Source organism: Carcharodon carcharias, chromosome 7 (genome assembly GCF_017639515.1).
Source record: "Carcharodon carcharias isolate sCarCar2 chromosome 7, sCarCar2.pri, whole genome shotgun sequence".
Taxonomy (NCBI): Eukaryota; Metazoa; Chordata; class Chondrichthyes; order Lamniformes; family Lamnidae; genus Carcharodon; species Carcharodon carcharias.
Genome location: NC_054473.1, coordinates 179628036 through 179650847, shown reverse-complemented (window position 1 = coordinate 179650847; position 22812 = coordinate 179628036). Strand labels below are relative to the sequence as shown.

The window sequence follows — 22812 nt, the reverse complement described above, 5'->3', positions numbered from 1 at the left end:
ATTTCTCAGAACTACCCTTTAGTCACCTCCCCTAAGTTTCTGCTCCTTTCTTCCTTTCTTCTCTTTACTGAACCCATCCTTCAAATTTTCAAGGTGTTTGGGGTATTTTGCTACATTGAAGAGGTTACGTGAGGGCAGTTTGCTAACTGATGAGTTGAAGGACAGAGCCAGATAACTGCCAATAGACCTTTAAGCCCATTATTGAATTTGCACTGTTTTCACACCTGGGAGACCCATTGGTAGCAATAGCAGCCAATTGTCAAGAGCCCTGGTAATCTGAATCATCAATGCCCTCCACCCTCCCCAGAAACTACTGAACAAACACAACCTAGAGAGTAATCTCTGTAGCCAATTTAATATGTTCAGGTTCCTTGTTTAGCAATCCAGCAATTATTTTCTTGACTTGGAAGCAACATGCTAGGCACTTGCAAGCATCTATAAGCTACATCCCATACTTTCTTGTTCAATATTGCTGAAAAGGGAGACATGTTGCCAAACATGTACTTTATTATCCCCTTGCCCTACTCCTACAACCTTGGGTTAACTTTGCCCTTGTTGAAATCATAAAAAATTTAACATGATGTGATACTTGGTTAAATTATGATCCTTTGAAGCCTGGGCTATGCCTTGGTATTTAAACACACCAGCTGCTGTCACACAGACCACAGTGGCTTCAGATTAATGAAAACAGATTTAGATGAGGTAGAGAAGATCTATAAGAAAAACAGAATTATCTGGGAAAACTCAGCTGGTCTGGCAGCATCGGTTTTCTTCTCCGCCGATGCTGCCAGACCTGCTGAGTTTTTCCAGGTAATTCTGTTTTTGTTTTGGATTTCTAGCATCCGCAGTTTTTTGTTTTTATCTATAGAGAAGATCCAGGCTGACCTCTGCATGGCTCTCCTCTGTGTTTCTGGCCTCCTTAGCTAACAGTGATCATAACATGATTGAATTTTGCATTCAATTTGAAGGAGAGAAGAGTGGGTCTAAGACTAATGTTTTAAACTTAAATCAGGGCAATTATGAGGGCATGATGACATAGCTGGCTAAAGTGAACTGGGAAATTAGGTTAAGGGATAGATCAGTATAAAACGCAGTTGCAGACATTTAAGGAGATATTTTATAACAGTGGCTGACTGAGGAAATTAAAGATAATATCAAACTGACAGAAAAAGCATATAATACTGCTAAGATTAGTGGCAGGTTGGAAGATTGTTCAGAATGTGAAAAACAGCAAAGAATGACTATAAAAATGAGAAAGAAATTAAGAGTATGAGAGAAAAATTGCTAGAAATATAAAAACAGGTAGTAAGAGTTTATTTAGATATTTCAAAAGGAAAAGAGTGACTATAGTGTGTGTTGGCCCTCTAGAGAGCTCGACTGGGGAACTAATAATGAGAAATAAGGAAATGGCAGATGCATTGAACAAACATTTTGTGCCGGTTTTCGCTGTAAAAAAACACAAATAACATCCCAGAAATAGTTGTAAACCAAGAGGTGAAAGGGAGGAAGGAACTTAAAGCAATTACAATCACCAGAGATAGGATACTGAGAAAATTATTAGAATTAAAGACTAACAAGTCCCCAGGTGCTGACAGACTTCATCCTGGGATCTTAAAAAAAGTGGCTGCTGAGATTGTAAATGCATTGGTTTTAATTTTCCAAAATTCCCTACATTCTGGAAAAGTCCCATCAGATTAGAAAATAGTGAATTTAACTCCTCTATTCAAGAAAAAAAAATGGAGACAGAAGGCAGGATACTACAGGCCAGTTAGCCTAACATCTGTCATAGGGAAAATGCTGGAATCTATTATTAAGGAGGTTTTAACAGGGCACTTAGAAAATCATAATGCAATCAGGTAGAGTCAACATGGTTTTGTGAAAGGGAAACCATGTTTAACTAATTCATTGGAGTTCTTTGAGGAAGTGACTGTCAGCGTGGATAAAGGGGAATCTGTAGATGTGGTGTGCTTGTACTTCCATAACACATTTAACAAAGTGCCACATCAACGGTTACTCCACAAAATAAGAGCTCATGGTGTATGGGCTAACATATTAGCATGGACAGAGGATTGGTTAGCTAACAGGAAACAGAATTGGGGTAAACTGGTCATTTTCGGGTTGGCAAGATGTAAAGAGTGGAGTGCCTTGCAGATCAGCGCTGGGACCTCAACTACATACATAAGAGTGCAGAACTCTATAGTATAGAGCAATCTGAGTGGCCTGGCACTTGAATCACAAAATATTAGTATGCAGGTACAGCAAGTGATTAGGAAGGCAAATGGAATGTTGTATTTTATTGCAAGGGGAATGGACTACAAAAGTAAGGATGTTTTGCTGCAGTTGTTCAGGGTGTTGGTGAGACCACATCTCGAGCACTGTGCACAGTTTTGGCCTCCTTATTTAAGAAAAGATATAACTGCATTAGAAGCTGTGCAGAGAAAGTTCACTCGATTGATTCCTGGGAGGAAGGGGCAGACTTATAAGGAAAGATTGGACAGGTGGGACCTGTATCTACTGGAGTTTAGAAGATTGAGAGGGATCTCCTTGAAACATATAGGATCCTGAGGGAACTTGACAGGGTGGATGCTGAGAGGATGTTTCCCCTTGGGAGAAGAGAGTAGAATTGGGGGGGACACATTTTAAAAATAAGGTGTCTCCCATTTAAGACGGAGATGAGGAGAATATTTTTTCTCTGAGGGTTGTTAATCTGTGGAATTCTCTTCCCTAGAGGGCAATGGAGGCTGGATCATTGAATATTTTCAAGACTGAGTTAGATAGATTTTTGACTGACAAGGAGGTCAAAGGATATAGGGGGTAGGTAGGAAAGGTAAAGGCCACAATCAGATGGGCCATGATCTCATCAAATGACAGAGCAGGCTCGAGGGGGGTCACATGGCCTACTTCTGCTCCCAATTCGTAAGTTCTTTTCGTATGTTCCTGCTCCGCCCTCAACAGTCCCTAGTGGCCACCCTGTGGCCTTTACTGAAAAGCGTCCTTTGCCAAGTTGTTATGTGAGGCTACGATGCCTCAACGTTGAATAGGTTTTTGGCATCCACTATTTGGGCTTGCTCCTGAAGAACGTCAACTAGGATCTGAAGAACTGGTGCAGCCACAGCCAGCAAAAATCGGAGCAGGATGCCCGGAAAGCGGATCAAAAGGAGAAAGAAAATCACTTACTTATGTCCGGATTCATGAGCAATGGTAAAAGCCAGGCCAAGGCCTGTGTCTTCATTGATGGTGCAGCTGCGGTATTTGCTGCACATTCCACTTATAGGAGCAAAACCTACAAAATAAATCCAAGTTTCAGCGACTCCCCAGAAACAAACAGGCACGGGCAAAACATCGCACCGCTCCAATCTAGATTTAGTTCCAACAAGTCCTGACTCAGCTTTAACTGGAGGGTGGAAGCTGTCCTGCAGTGTTTTCCTATCTCCCTTCTCCACACCCGTTCTTCCTGAAGTGAGCTCGCCTGCTGTTCTAAAAGGCCCTGCCCAGAAACATGAATGATGACTGCACTTAATCACTGCCTCCACTGGTCTCACCAGCTGAGACTGGGGTTTGGCTAAGGCCATCTGCAAGAATTTTCATTCAAATGAAAATATAAAAATAGCCAGAAGTGGGACTGCACATCCTGTAAGCTTTAGGATATGGGCCAAATATCACTGATGCACTCTTTTTCACTCCTATTTCCTATTGTATTTCATGTTTTATATTTTTCTCTTTCTAAATTGCACCTTCCAAGTGTTAACTTGCCGTATTTGATTGCACTCTCACCTCGACGTGACTCGGCTGTAGGTCAAACCCAACCATGAACTTGAGATAATCAAGGCTAACATCTCAATGCATTGCTAGCAGAGTGCTGCACTGTCAGAAGTACCGTCTTTCAGATGAAACATTAAACCAAGGCCTTGCTTAACAGTTGAGGCGAATGCAAAAGATCCCCTGGCACTATTTTAAGTAGGGGAGTTCTTCTGCTATCCTGGTCAATACTTATCCCTCAATCAACATCATTAAAAGCAGAGTAACTGGTTGTTTATTTACTGTAGCTTGTGAGAGCTTGCTGTGTACCACATCTTGTCTACCACATCTGCCTGCATTGCCCCCTCCATGGGTGTGAAGTACTTTGGAGCATCCTAAGGACATGAAAGTTGCTATATAAATGCAAGCTTATTCTTTTCACCACCCTCCAGCATGTGATATTTAGAAGTGCTTTCTCAATAAAGACTCACAAAAGGTGAGAGTCAGTTTTCAAAAGGAAATTGGATCGATACTTGAGGGAAATAAACCTGCACGGCTATGGGGATAGAACAGGGGAACTAGACTGACTGGATTGCTCCACTGAGAGCTGGCATGGACTCAATGGGATGAGTGGCATCTCTCTGTGGTGACCATCATTCTAAAGACAGAGGTTTATTATTAGCTGAACATTTCATAACCAGAGAATACGATGTCACTGTGTTTCTCACAGATGATGATAGTCATGCCGGCATCTTAATTCTGTACTTATTTTGCTGTGTAACATAAAGTAGGAATTAAAGAATGAACAAACCTGTATTTAAATTACCATCAAGACCCCAGAGCACTTAACGATGGTGAGCTGCTTTTGGAGTGCAGTCATTGTTAAATATCAGTAACAGCCAACAGGTTACGTATCCAAGGAATCTGTCATTTTTCGGTGACATTGGTTGGGAGGAATGTTGGCCAAGATACCAAGAGAACTCATTGTTCTTCTTCAAATAGTGTCACAGGGTCTTTTACAGCCCATCGACAAATTTTAATGTCTCACCTGAGAGACAGCACAACCAAACCGCACTCCCCCCTCCAGCAGTCCCTCTGCACTGCTGGAACATTGAAGTGAGGCCTGAGGTCCAAAGCCTGGAGGGCCTGAGACCACACATTGGGATGGAGGAGGGGGAGGTGTGCATGAGCCACACTGCCCACATGCCCCAAAATTGTCGCAGTCCAAGTTCTATAGGCCATGATCCATTCACCCTTTAGACCAAGCAACTGCACTTTCCTGCTGTGACCTGTGACCATTTCAAATTCTACCTTGTCCAACCTCACCACACCACCATTTCAAATTTAAAACTATAGTCAAACTGACAAGCTACATAAGAGTAGATTCCTTGTACAGTTTTACTTGCAATATGGTGCAGTCTGCAGCACCTAGAGGAGAGTGTGAGAGGAGAACCCTGGGACAGGGAGTCAGCAGCACCTAGAGGAGAGTGTGAGAGGAGAACCCTGGGACAGGGAGTCAGCAGCACCTAGAGGAGAATGCGAGAGGAGAACCCCGGGACAGGGAGTCAGCAGCACCTACAGGAGAGTGCGAAAGGAGGACCCCGAGCCAGGGAGTCAGTAGCACTTAGCACCTAACATCACAGGAGAAACATAAGTTTATTGCTTGTTGAGAAATTGCTCTTAGGGAGTGTCATCAAGCAGCTGAGAATTAGAAAAAACCATTGTTTTTAAAAGAAGGGGCTACTTACATCTAAGTAAGAAACACAAGCATTAGGGAAATAAAGTTAAATCAAGACCAGGTAAAATAAAATTGCATAAGTAAACCAAAGTAAAATAAAGTTACCACAAGGGAAGTAAATTGAAGCCATGGCAGGACAGCTCGATCATGTGGAATGCGTGTCCTGTAATATGTGGGAAGTTGTGTTTGCTACCAGTGTCCTAGACAATATGTGCAGGAAGTGTCACCAGAACCTTGAGCTCCAGGTTTCAGAGATCAAGCGGCATCGGGAGTCACTGTGGCGCATCCTAAAAGCTGAGGGCTCCATGGATAGCACATTCACAGCAGTGGTCACACCACAGCTTAGGAGCCTAGAGACAGAAAGGGTAAATTAGGCAGGTAGTGCAGGAATCTCCTGGGGTCCGCTCACCAATCAGTTTTCCATTGTGGATACCGGTGAGGGCATTGGTTCTTTTGAGGAGTGCTGTCAGAAGCACAGGCAGCTCTGCTGTATGGGAGGGGGAGGAAGAAGCAGTAGTAATTGGGGATTTGTTAGTTAGGGGAACAGACTGACCTTTCTGTAACCATAAACTTGACTCCAGGATGGTATGTTATCTCCTTGGTGCCAGGGTCAAGGATGTCATGGAGTGGATGCAGGACATTCTTCTGGGGGAGGGTGATCAGCCAGAGGTCGTGATCCATGCTGGTACTAATGACTTAGGTAAGAAAGGGATGAGGTCCTGAAAGCTGACTTTAGGGAGCTAGAAAGGAGATTGAAAAGCAGGACTTCTAAAGCAGTACTCTCAGGATTACTCCCAGTTCCGAATGCAAGCATGTATAGAAGTAGGAGAATTGTGCAAATAAACAAATGGCTAGAAAACTGGTGTAGGAAGGAGGGCATAAGAATTCTGAGGCAATGGGACCGGTTCTGGGGAGGGTGGGACCTGAACACGACTGGGACGAAGATCCTCGCAAGGAGATTTGCTAGTGCTGTTGGCGGGGCATGGGAACCTGAGGGCAAATTCAGAGCAGGGAATGGGAGATAGAGAATTAGTGAGTGACTCTGAAAGACAGAAGCAGCACAGGTTAAAAAGCCTACAGCACAGGAATTTGGCAGTGTTTAAAGGTATATATATATATATAAATGCACAGAGCATTGTAAATAAAGCTGAAGAGCTGAGGGCACAGATAGACACATGGCAGCATGATATCATTGCTACAATAGAAACTTGACTTAAGGAGGGGCAAAAAATGGCAGCTCAACATCCCTGGATATAGAGTTTTCAGGCAGGATAGGGAGAGAGATAGAAAAGGTAGGGGTGTAGCATTATTGGTTACAGAGTCAATTACAGCTGTGAGGAGGGATGATATATTACATCGAAGCATCAAATGAGGCCGTACGGGTTGAGCTCAGAAATAAAAAAGGGGCAGCCACATTGCCAGGAGTGTACTATAGGCACCCAAATAGTGAAGGGGAGTTAGAAGAGCAAATATGTAGACAGATTTCTGAGTACAAAGACAATAGGGGAGTCACTGTTGGGCACTTCAGCTACCCTAATACCAATTGGGGTATGAACAGTGTGAAGGGCACAGAGGGTGCAAAATTCTTGAACTCCACTCAAGAGAACATTTTCAGCCAACGCGTAACAAGTCCAATGAGACGGGGTGCAATTCTAGATTTAGTTTTAGGAAATAAAGCTGGGCAAGTGGATGAAGTAGCAGTGGGTAACCATTTTGGAGATAGTGACCATAATACAGTTAGATTTAGCATCATTATAGAAAAGGAAAAAGATCGAAAAGGAGTAAAAGTTATAAATTGGTGGAAGGCAAATTTTACAAAACTGAGGTAAGCTGGTGGGAACGGACTGGATACAGCTATTAGGAGGATTTTAGTAAAGCATTTGACAAGGTCCCACATGGCAGATTGGTCAGGAAAGTGAGATCTCGTGGGATGCAGGGGAATGTGGCAGGTTGGATCCAGAATTGGCTCAGTGACAGGAAATAAAAGGTAATGGTCGATAGATGTTTTTGCAAATGGAAACCATTTCCAGTGATGTTCCTCAGGGTTCAGAGTCGGGGCCCTTGCTGTTTGTTGTATATATTAATGATTTAGACTTAAATGTGGGAGGCATGATTGGGAAATTTGCAGATGACACAAAAATTGGCTGTGTAGTTGATAGTGAAGAGGATAGCTGTCAACTCCAGAATGATACCAATGGTATGGTTGACTGGGCAGAGAAATGGCAAATGGAATTCAATTTGGAAAAGTGCAAGGTAATGAGTTTGGGGAGGACAAACAAAGCAAGGGTCTACTCAATAAATGGTAAGTTATCGAGAGGGGTTGAGGAAGTGAGAGACTTTGGAGTGCGTGTCCACAGGTCCTTAAAGGTGGCAGGACAGGTGGACAAAGCGGTCAAGAAAGTATATAGAATGCTTTCCTTTATTGGGCGAGGTACTGAATACAAAAGCAGTGATGTAATTATGGAAGCTGGTTAGGCCACAGGTGGAACTTTGTGTACAGTTCAGGTTACCACATTACAGGAAGAACATAATTGCTCTGGAGAGAATGCAGAGGAGCTTTACAAGAATGTTGCCAGGGCTTGAAAATTACAGTTATTAGGAGAGATTGGATAGGCTAGGGTTGTTTTCCTGAGAACAGAGGAGGCTAAGGGGTGACCTAATTGAGGTGTATAAAATTATGAGGGGTCTAGATAGGGTAGACAGGAAATAGTTGTTTCCCCTGGCTAAGGGGTCAATTACCAGGGGGCATAGATTTAAGGTGATTGGTAGAAGGATTCGAGGGTACATGAGGAAAAACTTTTTCGCCCAGAGGGTGGTAGGTATCTGGAATTGCCAAAGTTGGTGGTTGAGGCTGAAATGCTCAACTAATTTTAAAAGTGTCTGAATCTGCATCTGAAGTGCTGTAACCTGCAAGGCTATTGACCAGGTGCTGGAAAGCAGATTTAAAATGAGCAGCTAGTTTCTTGTTTCCTCTTTTTGGCTGGCACGGGCACAATAGGTTGAATGACCTCTTTCTGCACCATGGCTTTTCTATGGTTCTGTGACCATCACAAAAGGGGTTAGCCAATCAGAGGTGCCCTACTTCCATAGAGCAAATGAAAAGGCCGATTGCAGAACCTCGAGACTGTGTTCAGTCCTGGTCACTGAAGCTTAAAGGAAATAGACAAATGTACAGCATGGTAAAGAGGCCAAAATCTCAGAGGTCTGAGTTATAAGGGAGGCTGCCTTTTTTATATGTATTATTAATGCTTGGCAAGGCAGCATTTACTGTCTGTCCCTAGTTACCCTGTGAACAAGGTGGAGGGCATCCTTCTTGAACTGCTGAAATTTTGTACAGCCAAGTGGCTTGCTTGTCCACTACAGTAGACAGTTAAGACTCATTCACATTGGTGTGGGACTTAATTCACATGTAGAACAAACCAGGTAAGCTTTCCTTCCTCGAAGGACAGTAGTTAACCTTTGAGTTTTTATGATAATCCAATAGTTTCATACTGAGACCAGTTTTTTTTTTTATTCCGGATATTTCTTTCAAACTAAACTCAAATTCCCAAACTGCCGCATTGGCATCTGAACTCACACTCCCTCGATTGTTAGTCCAGTAACATAACCTCTACACTGTTGACAATCTACTCCACTACAGTAGCAGTGATTCTGTCCTTTCCCCTTCAACCTGCAGCAGCTCAGGAGGGATGAAGTCAACTGTGAGACCCCAAAAACGTTTCCAGTTTGCCAATAAGCTCAAAACAGATCCTAGACTGTGTGGTCAACTGGCAGCTGGGGAACTGAAATCCAATTAAATAAATCTGAAATTAAAAAGCTAGCCTCAGTTACTGATCACCATGAAACTGCCAGGTTGTTGTAAAAACCCACCTGGTTCACTAATGTGGGGGAAATCTGCCATCCTTACCTGGCGTGGTCCAGACATGACTCCAGATCCATAGCAATGTGGTTGACTCTGAACTGCCTTCTGAAATGGCCTAGAAAGCCACACAGTTGTATTCAAGAAGGTGGCCCACCAGCATCTTCTCAAGGGCAATTTGGGCTGTGCAAAATAAATGCTGGCCTTGCTGACAATGTCTTTATCTCGTGAATTAATGAAATAAAAATCCTTTGAGTCTTCAGAGAGCTTGAACTCAGCATTCTCTGCACAGCTACCTTTGAAAACAGTGAGAAATTCACCTGTGGGGTGCTCCGCATGTGCGGGTTACTTACCTAAGGTATCACAGGGCTCATTTTTCCAGGAGCAGATGTCCAATCCGGTAAGTAACACTGCGTGATCGTGCCGCTTGCCATTCTTTTCCATCAGTCCAGACTGCCACTGGCAGAAACTGTTCAACGACTGGTCTGCGTGATGGTTGATCACTAACCCAGGCTGGAAGAAGAAACCAACACAACCCAATTTTTTTGTTTCACAATTAGTTCTGCAACTGTGACAAGCGTTAATTATTGTTACAGTTCCAGTCTACACCAAAGGCAATTTGCCATGCAATTAGCTGAATACAACTGCGTGCCGCACATATTTTGACAGCTTTGTCCAATTAGCTTCTTCGTCTCCTGGAGACCTTCAGATATGTCATCCAAATGGCCAATCTTCATGCATGAGCCAATAAGGTTAGTGCCTGACCCAAGAGAGGATATTGTAATTGAACTAATCACACACATACACTCACGCACACACATGCACACACACGCACACACACACCCCACATGATTCAGAAGCACAAATCTGATTTTCTTCCTCTCTCTGGCAACAGACATGCAACACATGCACTCGAGGATGTGGAAGTCTGCAAATGACTTACCAGCGTCCACTAAACTTGTCCAATACTCCATCTTCATCTCTCATACCCCTCAATACCTATCAAATGCCCTGGCACTTCCCCACCTGAGTTGTCCAAAACCAATTGCCTCTGCATGCATTCTGCTCCAGTGCCATGAATGGCTCAGTGGGTAGCACTCTTGCATCCAAATCGGATAGTTTAAGCCTCACAGTGGAGCATGTAACCTGTACTAGCAAAGGTGCTGTCCAGTGGATAGGGTGGGAAACTGAGACCCCGTCTGCCTCCTCAGTTGAGTGTTAAAGAGCCTCTGGCACTATTTGAAGAACAGTAGGGGAGTTCTCCCAGTGTTGTGACCAACCCTTCAGCCTACATTACTAATATAGTAACTAGACTTCAAAAATATTTCAATGGTTGTGATGCACTTCGGGGCATCCTAAGATAAAGCGCAAGATCTTTCCTTTGTCATAAATTCGCCACTTTCTGTTTAGGGAAATCGGAATTGCTGGTTGACCTTCCCTCTCCTGAATTGCAGTGCATACTCTCCCCCATAGAGTCGGTGATTATCTCAAATGTTATCATTAGGGTTTGGTTCAGCTGTATCTCTTGAAGTATAGGTCAGAAGGTAAGAGCATGAAAACAACCTACTGGATCCTGCTCCAGAAGTAACAGGCTCACAACCACAATCTTTATGTCACTTCCGATGGTGCCATCTTTGAAAAGACTGGAAACCTGTTGGGAAAAAGTCAGTGCATCACTGCCTAGAATTCCATAGACATTACAGCATGGCAAACAGCCATTCGATCTGGGAATCGGTGGGGGGAGGGGCGTGGGATGGCGGTTGGGGTGGGGGGGGAGCTCTTCATACCGAGCACACAGGAAGATGGTTGTGTTTGTTGGAGGCCAATCACCTCAGCCCCAGGACAGCACTGCAAGAGTTCCTCAGGACAGTGTCTTAGGCTCAACTATCTTCAGCTGCTTGCCCGCGTACAGCAAGCCATGGGCAACATTCAAGCTTGGGCTGATAAAAGACAAGTAACAGTCGTATCACATAAATGCCAAGTGATTTCCAGCTCCAAAAAAAGAGAATCTAACCACCTCCCCTTGATATTCAATGGGATTTCAATCACCAAATCCCCTGTCATCAACATCCTGGGTATCACTATTGACCAGAAACTCAACTGAACAAGCTGCATAAATACCATGGCTACAAGAGCAGATCAGAAGCTCGGTATTCTGCTCTCCTAAATCCCCAAGCCTATCCATCATCCACAAGGCTCTAATCAGGAGTGTAATGGAATCTTCGCCACTTGCCTGGGTGAGCGCAGTTCCATTAACATTCAAGAAGCTCGACACCAGCAAGGACAAAGCATCCCACTTGATTGACACCCCATCCACCAGCATAAGTATTCACCTGCCACACCATGGACACAATGGCTGCAGTATGCACCATCTACATGATGCAATACATCAGCTCACCAAGATTCCTTCGATAGCACCTTCCTCTACCGTCTAGGAGAACAGGCATATGGGAACACCACCTCCAAGTTACACACCAAGCTGCCTTGCAAATATATCGCCGTCCCTTCATCATCACTGGATCAAACTCCTGGAACTCCCTACCTGACAAATTAACAAGGAAGCTCACCACCACCACCTTCTCCAGGGCAAAGAGGGATGGGCAACAAATGCTGGTCTTGCCAGCGATGCCCAAATCCCACGAACAAATAGAAAAATGCCTGTGCTAGCGTTTGTATTTCAGATCAGCTCCCTCCCACCCCTCTTCATGTAACCCTATCAGTATACCTTTCTGTTTCTTTCTCCCTCGTGCACTTATCTGGCTTTCCCTTAAATGTGTTTACATTATTCGCTTCAACCACTCAAGCGGTAGCAAGTCCAAATTCTCCGCATTCTCTGAGCAAAGCAGTGTTTCCTGAATTCATTGCTAGATTTATTAGCGACTATCTTGTATTTAAGTCCACTAGCACCTCGACATTTACCCTATCAAACCCTTTCGTAACTTTAAAGATCCCTTTCAGGCTGTCTTTCAGCCTTCTCTTTTTGACAGAATAGACCCCCAGCTGTTCTGTCCTTCCTGATTCGTTATAACGATGTTCAATGCTCAGCTAAAACAGTTGGGGGTGGGGGGGTGGGGGGGGGGAGAAAAAAATAACTGCACAAACTACAAAAGCGAAATAGGGTGAACGTTGGAAATCTGGAACGAAAAAAACCAAAAAACAACGCTGGAAACACTCAGTAGGTCAGGCAGCAGCTGTGGAGAGAGAAATAAAGTTACTGTGAGCGTGAGAGCTTTTTAAGCCAGTGCAAGGGGCAAGGGGTGGGGGGGGGGGTGGTGCGGGGTTTGGGGGTGCAAGGGAAAACTAACAGTCCTGTGATAGGATGGAGGGCAGGAGAGATTAAATAACAAAAGGTTTCATGAGGTAAATATAAAAAATATATAAAAATATATCTTATATATAAAAAAAACATCATTTACTTCTTGCCTGGGAATAGGTCCAATGAAGCAATTATGAGCTTTTCCTTAGTGGTTAAATAAATCACATTAGGACATTGACAGCAGCAGTATTCTGCTTATAATATGAACCCTGGAAGGAAAATATTTTGACGCGTTTAAATTTTAAAATTTGAAGAGGGGTGAATGTTTGCTCAACTTAATTCCCCCAACACCAAGGCTGGGGTTTTACGCCCCCAACAACCCCCACCCCTGCCCACCGCGATATTACGGCCCCTCCCCCCCGAACTGAATGGAGATTTAAATGGTTCGCCGCATCTACTAGGGGGCGGGTGAGGGGGTGGGGGTGGTGGTGGGGCTACGCCGCAGTGGGGTTGTAAAAACCCCGGCCCATGTTTCTGTAAAGAATATATATAACGCTTATCATTACATTTGGCACCACTTTTGACAAAAAAATGAATTGCCTCCCCAATGGCGATCCTGTAAGATTGACCTGCCTCCAGTTCTCTCCACAGATGTCACAGGAACAGGAAGAGGCCATTGAGCCTTTTCCACCATTCAATCCGATCATGTTGGACCTGCGTATCTCAACTCCGTCCTCAACTCCATTGGTCCCATATCCCTTAATACCATTGCCTAAATAAAATACTCTTAGGGCAGAATTTTCCATGCTGGAGACTAAGTCCGGTGGTGGGTGGGATAGTCGGCGTGATTGCTGCCGGGTGGCGGGGTGGGTGAACACACGCAATCTTCTGCTTTCCAGCTCATTAATTATGCATCAGTGAGGAGCTTGACGAATCTCGCGACAGGGATGAGCAGGAAGTCGCCTGCCCCTACTGTTACCCACTGGGGGTCGAAGCTCCTGGCACCATATTCAAAGGGCACCCAGACAGAGATTCACTCACTGCAGGCCAGGCGCATGACTTCTAGACTGCAAGAGTCCTTGCAGCCACAGCTCATACTGGAGAAGCTGGTACTGTCAGGAAAATATAATAATTCTCATGATGTTATTGGAATTTATTGTAAAATCATGGTATCTGTGTCTATATGTGCGTGTGTGTATATGTGAGTGTGTGTGTGTGTGTGAGAGAGAGAGACTTAATTGGATTAAAGGCAGCTGGTCTGAAGGCTTTGATGTAAACATGGTAAACATGGGGGAAGTTTAGAATGTAAGTTGCAAAAGGACATTTGCATTTTTAAATAAACCAGGCTAGATTGTTTTCAAAAGAGGGAGTAAAGAATTACACTAGCCAGGTGGTGTTCAGAAACAGTGTGTTTATTTTTCCCAAAGATTTCTGGTAAAGTTCGTACTATGATAAAATTTTATGATCAGGGAGGTAAAGTCCAAAAACATCGTGAAACAATGGGGATTTGCATTCAAAGGGGAAAAATATGTCTAAAGGAGCGAAGACTGTGTGTAAGGGTAGGCATTTTAGGATCTAACAAGTGTGAAAAGCCTTCAGCATCTACCCCTCAAACTGCTGTTTTCAAAGAACTGAAGTTAAAAAAAACTTCACTTTGAATTCGACTGGTTCAGGATATCACGTTTCTTTGCCTGGGTCTTTTAAAATCTACGGGCAGAATTTTGCCCCTGTTGGGCAGGCTCGGCAGGGGCAAATGGGAGTGGTCAGGAAGCCGACCCGCTGCCCGCTATCAGGGCCTGACTGTGAATTCACACTGGCGGGTCAATGCACAGGAAAAGCTCCCTGAGGCTTAGAGCTGCCTTGGGGAGGTGAAGGTTTTGGACAATGAAAATAAACAATTTTAAAATGTTTATAACATATCCCCTCATGTGATTCTGTCACATGAACAGGGACATGTTAGAAATGAGTTTGAAAATTTTTTATTATTTTTTTAATTCACTGAACAAAACATCATCCCGGCGTGGATGAGATTTCACAAAAAATTCAAAGGCCGCATGGTCTTTTTGCCTGTCTGCCAACCTTAAGGTTGGGCGGGCAGAGAAAAATTTAATTTAATTGTTTCTTTAATGGCCTTAATAGGCCTGTTAATTGTCGGCGGGCGCACTGCCGACTCCCCGCATACCCGCCGGCTGAAATATTGCGCGTGTGCGTGATGACATAGCAACACTCACCCGACATCATCATGCGTCATTTTACTGTCGTTCGGGTCAGGTGCACACCTGTCCGATGAGTGAAAAATTCTGGCCTATGCGTCTTACTGTTGCCTTAACGAAAGTGTAGTTAGGAGTTAGGTTGATTAGGGGTTAGAAGGTATCAAAATAGTAATTTGTAGATCTATGTATGTCTTTAAAATCATTTCTCTTATTAATAAATGTTTGATTTAGTTTTGTAAAAACCTTTAAGACTTGATGGTCTTATTACTACTGAATTCAAGGCACGCATCTCAAAATTTATACAAATTGCAAAACAAGTTGTGGCAATTGTTTCAAGTTTCCCTTTGGGATTTGAACAACTCAATATTTACCATCGGCTGTGCCTTAACAGGCACATGTGGGCAACCACATCCTGGGCCATACGAGGGTGCCTCCAGCATTGCCTGTCGCTGCCAGCAATACCACCATGGTCGGGCCAATGCTCGCCCTTGCACTGTTCTGAGATCACCAGCCTCTTAACCTTGTAGAGGCTCTGCAGCCTCTTGCTGCACAGGCCCATGTTCCTCCTAGCCCTGTGCCAACCAGCGATGGGCCCTCCTTCTCTGCATCTGGATGAGATCCATTACCAAGGCAAGGCTGTCTGCAGCCTGAATCGACTCCTCAGTGGATGTGTGAAGGAATTGAAGTGATACATTAAGTGAATATGTCCTTCACAGGTTTCCATCCATCTCATAGCCAGCAAGCAAGAGCTAAGCCCTTCACCTGGCCTCTAGACATGGCAGCCCTACCCCGTTCCTTCCAGGTAAAGGACATCCTGAAAGACCAGAGATGGGTGTTCCTGCTGTCCATATATGAATGCATATGGAGACATTGGTCTTTGACCAGGGTGATGAGAGCCACGTGCAAGAAGTCTCACACAGACACTTTCCCACTCATCTCCACTACCCTCGAGGATCCCTAGAGAGAGCCTTACCTGGGGAGCAGAGATGGACTAACCACATGATCCCTTGTCAGCCATGACCATCCACCTGGGAGGATGGAGGTTTGGAGTCGCCACCTCCCTCCCTCCCTTCATCCCTGCCTCTGAGTGCAGCCGATGGCAAATGGCACAGAATGAATGGCAGCTCCACACCTCGCTGGGATCCCGAAGTTATGAAACCCATGAGTCAGGGACAAACCTGCTGCAGTGCGGCTTCACCATAGAGAGGAGAGCACACGTGAGCATCTTTGACATTCAGTTGCCTCATAATTATTAGGGTGTCCCTTTAGTCAGCCACCTTCCTGACCTTGAACTCCACCGACCCAAAAAGACCCTCCTCCCACTTAGAGGGATCTCACTGACTAACTAACAGTGTGGTCAAGATCAGTTTGGAAAAATAATGCACATCACCTTTCAAACTTGCTCCGCCACCTTCTACCCTCCCCTGTCAACTGCCAACTTCCTCCCATCACCGTAGCCCCACCCAATATCTCCATTCCTCTCCTCTCTGTCACCCTTGAATGTCCCCTCATTACCCTGGACCCTATCACAATCCATCTCCACATACCCTTCCTTCCCTCAGAGCCGACACCCATTACCATCCCCATGCCCATCCTAACCCTGTCCCCTCGTGTTATCCGAGCCACATGTCTAGTCCCCCTCCATGACCCTCCTGATGAAACCTTCCCCCACCAGAATTGCACCCGGGACTGGCCACCCTACTGCATCCGACTCCCCCCTCTGACTGTGACTGTTCCCTTCTATCACCGGTACCCTCAGTTCTTCCCCCAGGACTTCGCCATCAACGCTAGCGACCCCACCCTCTAAGGCACTACCCTCCCCCCTTCGCCGCCTTCTCCAGACACACTTTTCCCTGCCCCTTCCCCAGGCACTCCACCCTCACCACCCCCCCCTTCCCCAGACACTCTCAGCCCTCCTTCCCCGGACATTCTCACCCACCCCTCAACCACTTCTTCTGGCATCGGTCTCCTGACCACTTCCCCAAACACTCTCCCCAACCTTACCCTGTAAGCCTGCCACCCCTGTCCGGCCTTCACTCTATCCTTCCCCCCTACCATCACCCCCACCCTCCCCCTCCCCCTCCCCCTCCAGCCTTCACCTACCTCCCTGGGCACAGCGTTTGGTAACAGCGCTCAAAATGGGTGAAGCTATGTGAGGTCCCCGACAAGGAGGAATAAACATCTAAGGACCTCAAGGTCGTGGAAGCAGTGAAGCTCGCCAGGTGCAAGCTGCTAGTGTGCAGTCGTAAGACTGAACGTTCTAACTTCTCGCTGGCGGTGAACTTAATTTGCAGAGGGAGCTTAATTCCGGTGAGGGGGCCTTTTAATGAGCGTGGCTAAGATGCTAATGCATGCAAATGGGACATTGTTCGTCAGGAAGCTTGATCCACCTTTGACCCACCTTGAAAGTCGGGAGAACAAAATTCCATCAGTTTACCCTGCCGTCGGGAAACAGGTTTTTTGCCTCGCGTCAAATTAAGTGCCCCCTCCCCTCACCCCGCCATAATTCCCACTATTGGCGGGAGCCAAAAACTCCCCTCAGTCTCAGTTTAAAAATCTTCAACAGACACCCAACCTCCAAAGTTTCTTGGAGGAACAGCGTTCCAGATTGCTCTTAGCCTCGGTGTCAAGCAGTTCTTCCTCATATCACCACTGAAAGGCTTAGCTCTAACACTGAGGCTCTGTCCACTTGTTCTGACATGCTGCACCAGAGCAGATACTGTTGGGGAGATGCTGTAGGATCTTTCAGAGCAGTTCCAATCGATACAACTGAAGTTACATCCTCTGACCAACACAGGGGATAAGTCAGAGAAGAAACCATGGACTGGGTGTCCTGCATATTTGCTGGGATGTTTCACTGAACAGTGATCAGGAGCAAAATCAATGATCCCCTTGACCCAGGGTCACTAAAGTCATTTTCAATTACCATAAGAGTGCCCTAGCCCTCAATGTTTACATCCCCCCTCCCCCACGCCGGCTTGGGGGTTGAGAACCAGGGGGTGCAGCCTCAAAATAAGGGGTAGGCCCTTTAGGACTGAGATGAGGAGGAATTTCTTCACTCAGAGGGTGGTGAATCTTCAGAATTCTTTACCCTGGAGGTGTCTGAAGGCTCAGTCATTGAGCATGTTCAAGACTGAGATCGATAGATTTCCAATTATTAAAGATATCATGGGATATGTGGATAGTGTAGGAAAATGGCATTGAGGTTGAAGGTCAGCCATGAGCCAGTTGAATGGCAGAGCAGGCTTGAGGTTCTGAATGGCCTACTCCTGCTCTTATTTCCTCTGTTCCTATGTGAAACACCTGAAGCCTTTGATGTGTTACTGCTTGTAAGTCATGCCAAACTCCTTAACAGCCATATCTGGATTATGTGTGGGCAACCTGCTCCTCTGCATATGCAACTTCAGCTCAGTGTGGCCCCATCCATTGCCTAGTTCATTGTGGTGCAGAAATGAATCAGAAATGAGAGCTATTCTCTCCTCCTGTTCTCTGCCAGTAGAGGGTGCAGTGAAAGGAACTCCCCAAAAATAGAACTGTTCAACTGAATGACTGGCTCACTCATTTTTCCCCAATTTCTTTCGGTGACAAATGCCTCACCTCAAGTTGGGGACTGGCCGCTATGGCGCATTTGAAACCAGGAGCTCAGGAATTATTGGCCGGCACCCCAATGATATGCTAAAAACATAGCATGCTGCAGGCTCTCTCGAAAAAAAACATTGGTGCGATTGTAGCCTCTGCCAACAAGTTAAGGATCAATACCCTCTTGTACTTCCGACTCTGAAAGAATAAAGGCACATAGGAAATGGCTACTATGGTCCCACTGACATGTAGTCCTTCTCACTGGCTTACCATGTTCATAACAGTGAGGATGTAGGTGGTGATGTTCTCCTTGCCGTGTTTCTCCAGCATCTTCTTGTCTGCCACCACCAGAGTTTCGACAGTCAGCCCCATGTTTCTCCGGGACTCCGAAAATGAGCGTTTCAACCTGCTCCTGGAGCTGTACTCATTGGACAAGATGCGGATATCCTCTAGCGGAGGTTGAGGCATGTCTAATGTGGGGAGAGAAGGAAGCAGAGAACATACAGTTCTGGAGAGGAGCCAAAAGTGCATTTTATTGCTTCCCCCCTCCCCCCCATCCCCCTCCACCCAACCCCCCTGACGCTTTTGTGAAAAATCCAAAACTCTTACATTACAAACAAAATGAAACAAAATTTTGAATCAATCTTCAATCCGTAGAACTGAATAACTATAGTTAGGAAAATAAAATGAATTTTAATCTCCACCCTTAAATTAGAAACCCAAACAGTCACCAACAACAACTTGAATTTATAAAGCACTTTTAACGTAGCAAAGGGACCCAAGGCGCTTATCAGTAACATTATCAATAAAAAAAGATCTATGCTGTCCGAACTTTGGAAGACATATGGAGGACAAATGACCAAAAGCTTGGTCAATGAGATCACTTTTAGGAAGCATCTTAAATGAGGAGAGAGAGGGGTTGGGAGGCAAAAAGGTTTAGGAAGAAAGTTCTAGAATTAAGAGTGGAGGCTGTCAATAGAGGAACAATTGCAATTAGGAATGCTCAAGAGGCCACAAGGGGAGCACCACACAGGTCTTAGGCTTGTAGGGCTGGAGGATGTTCAAGGGGTATTCAGTGGGGGGGAGATCATGGGGGGATTTGAAAACAAGGATAAGGATTTTAAAATTGTGTTACTGCCTGACGGGGAACCACTGTAGTCCAGTGAGCTCAGGGCTGCTGGGCCAATGAGACTCACTGCACGTTAAGAAATGAGCAGCAGGAGTTTAATATGAACAGGCATTTAACTATCTCCCCCAGCCTGCAATCTTCAAGCCCACAAGGGAGCCATAAAGTGAACAGTAGTGAACAGTTCAACATGGCCAAGTGAAGATCAGGATTATGTTGCCGGATGAAAACTCAGCAGGGACCAGAAACCTCAGTACCAAGTGCACAGCTCCCAGCTCTCATATCTGGTCTGCACTGAGTTAGATAATCTCACCTGGGGACGTGATGGAATGTACAACTGAACTCATTGTCAAGGAGAGAGGGGGAAAGAAACAGCTGGGTCAATCTAGGCTGCTATCCGGACACACTAGCCACCCAAACCCCCCACCCCCAACACACCAACCCTGCCCCAACCATGACATGGGCTGGGAATGGCTATCACGTGTGGATAAACTTGCAACAACACTTGCATTATCTTGCACTGATGGTGTAGAAAAATATCTCAAGGTGTTTCACAGAAGTGTAATGAAAACAGGGGTGCCAAGGTTTTGGGGAAAGGTGATCAGAAGAGGCAGATTTACAGGAGTATTGAAGAAGCAGAGGGAGGTGGAAGGTTTTAGGGAGGGAATTTTAAGAGGGTGAGGGCTAGACGGTTGAATGCATGGGCACCATGGGTACAAAGAGAGATGGGGGTTGGCAGCAGAGAGACGGTGGTGGGGGGGTCGGTGGCAGGGTTGGTGAGTATTGAGGGAATATGGATAATACCAGTTTCAGAGGGACAGAGGGTTCAGGGTGACGGACAAATGGGGCGACTCTTAGGATGGAGGAGGTTAGAAATAGGGAGGCAAAAATCAGCTGTTATTACACAAGAAAAATTAATTGATTGAGGTAGAAGGCTGCCAGCATCTGTGGGGCTATCCTTCAGCAAGAGTCGGAGTACACAGCAAGGACAGGGGAAACTTGTTTTTTTTTTCAAGAAGGAGAGAGAGTATGGTATTTGCTGACTGCGCTAAGCACTGGTGATGTTTAGACAGTGCTAAATACTTCTCTCTGAGTGACAGGTTTCCCTGAGTTACCTCAATCTAGCTACAATGAGGCCTCATCAGAAGAAAAAAGCCTGAGGACATACTTATGGGAATAAATTTCTTGGCAAGAGAAAGACAAATCAAGCCACCAGAGGAACAAGAGGAGATTAAGCAACAAATTTACCAGCAAGATGAATGATGTATTTAAAGTGTGCAGGGGCATGACAGATCAATTTCCTACCCAATTCCACCTAGCCCCACCTTCAACTCCCACCTGCCTTGCACCCCCCACCCCAACCACCACCTTTCCACTTCCACCTCTGCTAACCTTTCCAAAAGATGTTTTCGCCTGAAAAGCAGAACCAGGAAAATCTAGATGAGAGATGTCAGATCCACACAAAAGTATGTGAACAAATAGGGTGTAGGATCAAACAGATGATGCACTAGTTATCCAAGAGTGGTGAGTTTAACAGGCCTGATGTGACAGCATGCAAGGAGCAGAGGTACTGCCAAAAATACGGGCAGCTCCCTCTATCACCATGCCCATCAAAAATGAAATTTTTTCTTTGATGATTATACATCTTAAATACATCACAGCTGAAGGCAATAGAAGTGGTTCTTACATTGGCTGATGCACACTGAAATATCACTGCCCCCACTGCATCCCCAACTCAAGATGTCCCTATGCATGGAGCCGGTTTCAGGGACCGTGAAACTTCCCATCCGGCCAATGAAGATGCACGTGCTCCTGATCCCACCCACCATTTTAGATGCTAAGGCATCCATTTTGAGCCTGAATGCTTAGGCCAAAGAGGGTTGTTAGAGGACAATGGAATGTCCTACCAGAAGGTAGGCAGAATCCATAATCAGCATCCAAAAGGGAAGTAGATAAATATCTATGAAAAGATAAGTTTTAAAAAGGATTAGGGGAAAGGGCGATGAAAATGGGGCTAGGTGGATAGCTCTTTCAGAGATCTGGCACATCCACGAGGGTCAACTTCTGTGCTGCAAACTTGGATGAAGGTGGAAAAAACAGTATTTGTCAAAGAAATTTTCTAAGCTTAAAAATATGTGGCATTGCACCAGTAACGGCTTACTGGGTAACATTCAGTCAGCACAGTCCGGCACCAACACTGGAAGAGGGCTAATCAACTCAGTTCTGCTATAACATTAGGAGTGCTTACAGAAGGAAATTGGCTCAGAGTTTTCCATCAAAATAACAGCCAGTTTAAAAATGCATGCTATTATTAAAGTGCAAATCACCCAGAAACAGGTGATGAGGAAGGGATATCCCAGGAATTGGTCCTGTCCTTTCCCAGAGGTCTCATATGCCCCATTGCCCTCACTGTTATCAGCTCACATACCCAACCCACTGTGGGACTCCAAGGTTTGAGATGAAAGGTGAGGAAGAATATCTAACATGGCAAATGTGAGATTCCCAGCTCCAGCAAAATCTGGGCCTTTTTATGGAGAGGACATGTGTTTGTACAAGAACGGTGCTGACCTTAATGCCTACACATGGACAAGAGTTATGTTTAAACGGCTTAATTTTTGTTGACTAAATGACGGTAGTAAGTGCTACAATAAAGGTTCCTTACATACATTTCTTTCGCCGCCCACAGTAGTGTTGCTTTTGGTCTCTCTTGTGATGCTGATGCTTTTGTTGCTGCTGATGGTAAGAGTGGCGGCGATGGTGGTGGTGATGATGCCCATTACTCACTGGCCGCTGTCGCACTTTGTGCTCCACCGATCGCTTGAAGAGTGCATGAGGGCGATAGCCAGCAGCTGAGGTGTAGTTGTGTCTCAGTGCCAGGTGCTGAGGTAATGGAGTTATAAGGTATTCATTTTCTTGGCTCCGTATTAAACCTGACTGGAAGACAAATAGGATTTTTTTTTGTTTTTTTCATATGTTAGAACACAGGAAGGCTGCCAGCTGCTGGCTTAAGTCTCAAACACGTTGTGGGCCGTGCATTGGCATTTTGGCGGAGGCATTTGGAGCGATATCACCGAGCTAGCAATCCAGAAACCCAGGCTAATGCTCTGGGGGCATGGGTTCAAATCTCAACAGAGCAGCTGGTGGGAATTAAAATTCAATGAATAAATAAAATTTCAACTAATTTTTTAAAAATCTGCAATTGATAGCTTGTCCCAGTGATGGGGACTATGAAAACATCACTGATTAAAAGCCCATCTACTAGTGTCCTTCAAGGAAGGAAATCTGCCATCTTTACCCAGCCTG

General features: G+C 45.2%; 1 protein-coding gene across 1 annotated transcript in view; it reads right to left on the bottom strand.

Annotated features, from left to right (window-relative positions):
- Positions 1-22418, bottom strand: part of adamts18 (ADAM metallopeptidase with thrombospondin type 1 motif, 18) — a 159314-nt gene extending 136896 nt beyond the window's left edge. Inside the window, 6 exon segments of the mRNA XM_041191707.1 lie at positions 3178-3283; positions 9689-9848; positions 10903-10986; positions 18654-18853; positions 22176-22242; positions 22347-22418. Coding sequence (XP_041047641.1) covers positions 3178-3283; positions 9689-9848; positions 10903-10986; positions 18654-18853; positions 22176-22242; positions 22347-22418 — 689 coding nt within the window.
- Positions 22419-22812: the final 394 nt, after the last annotated feature.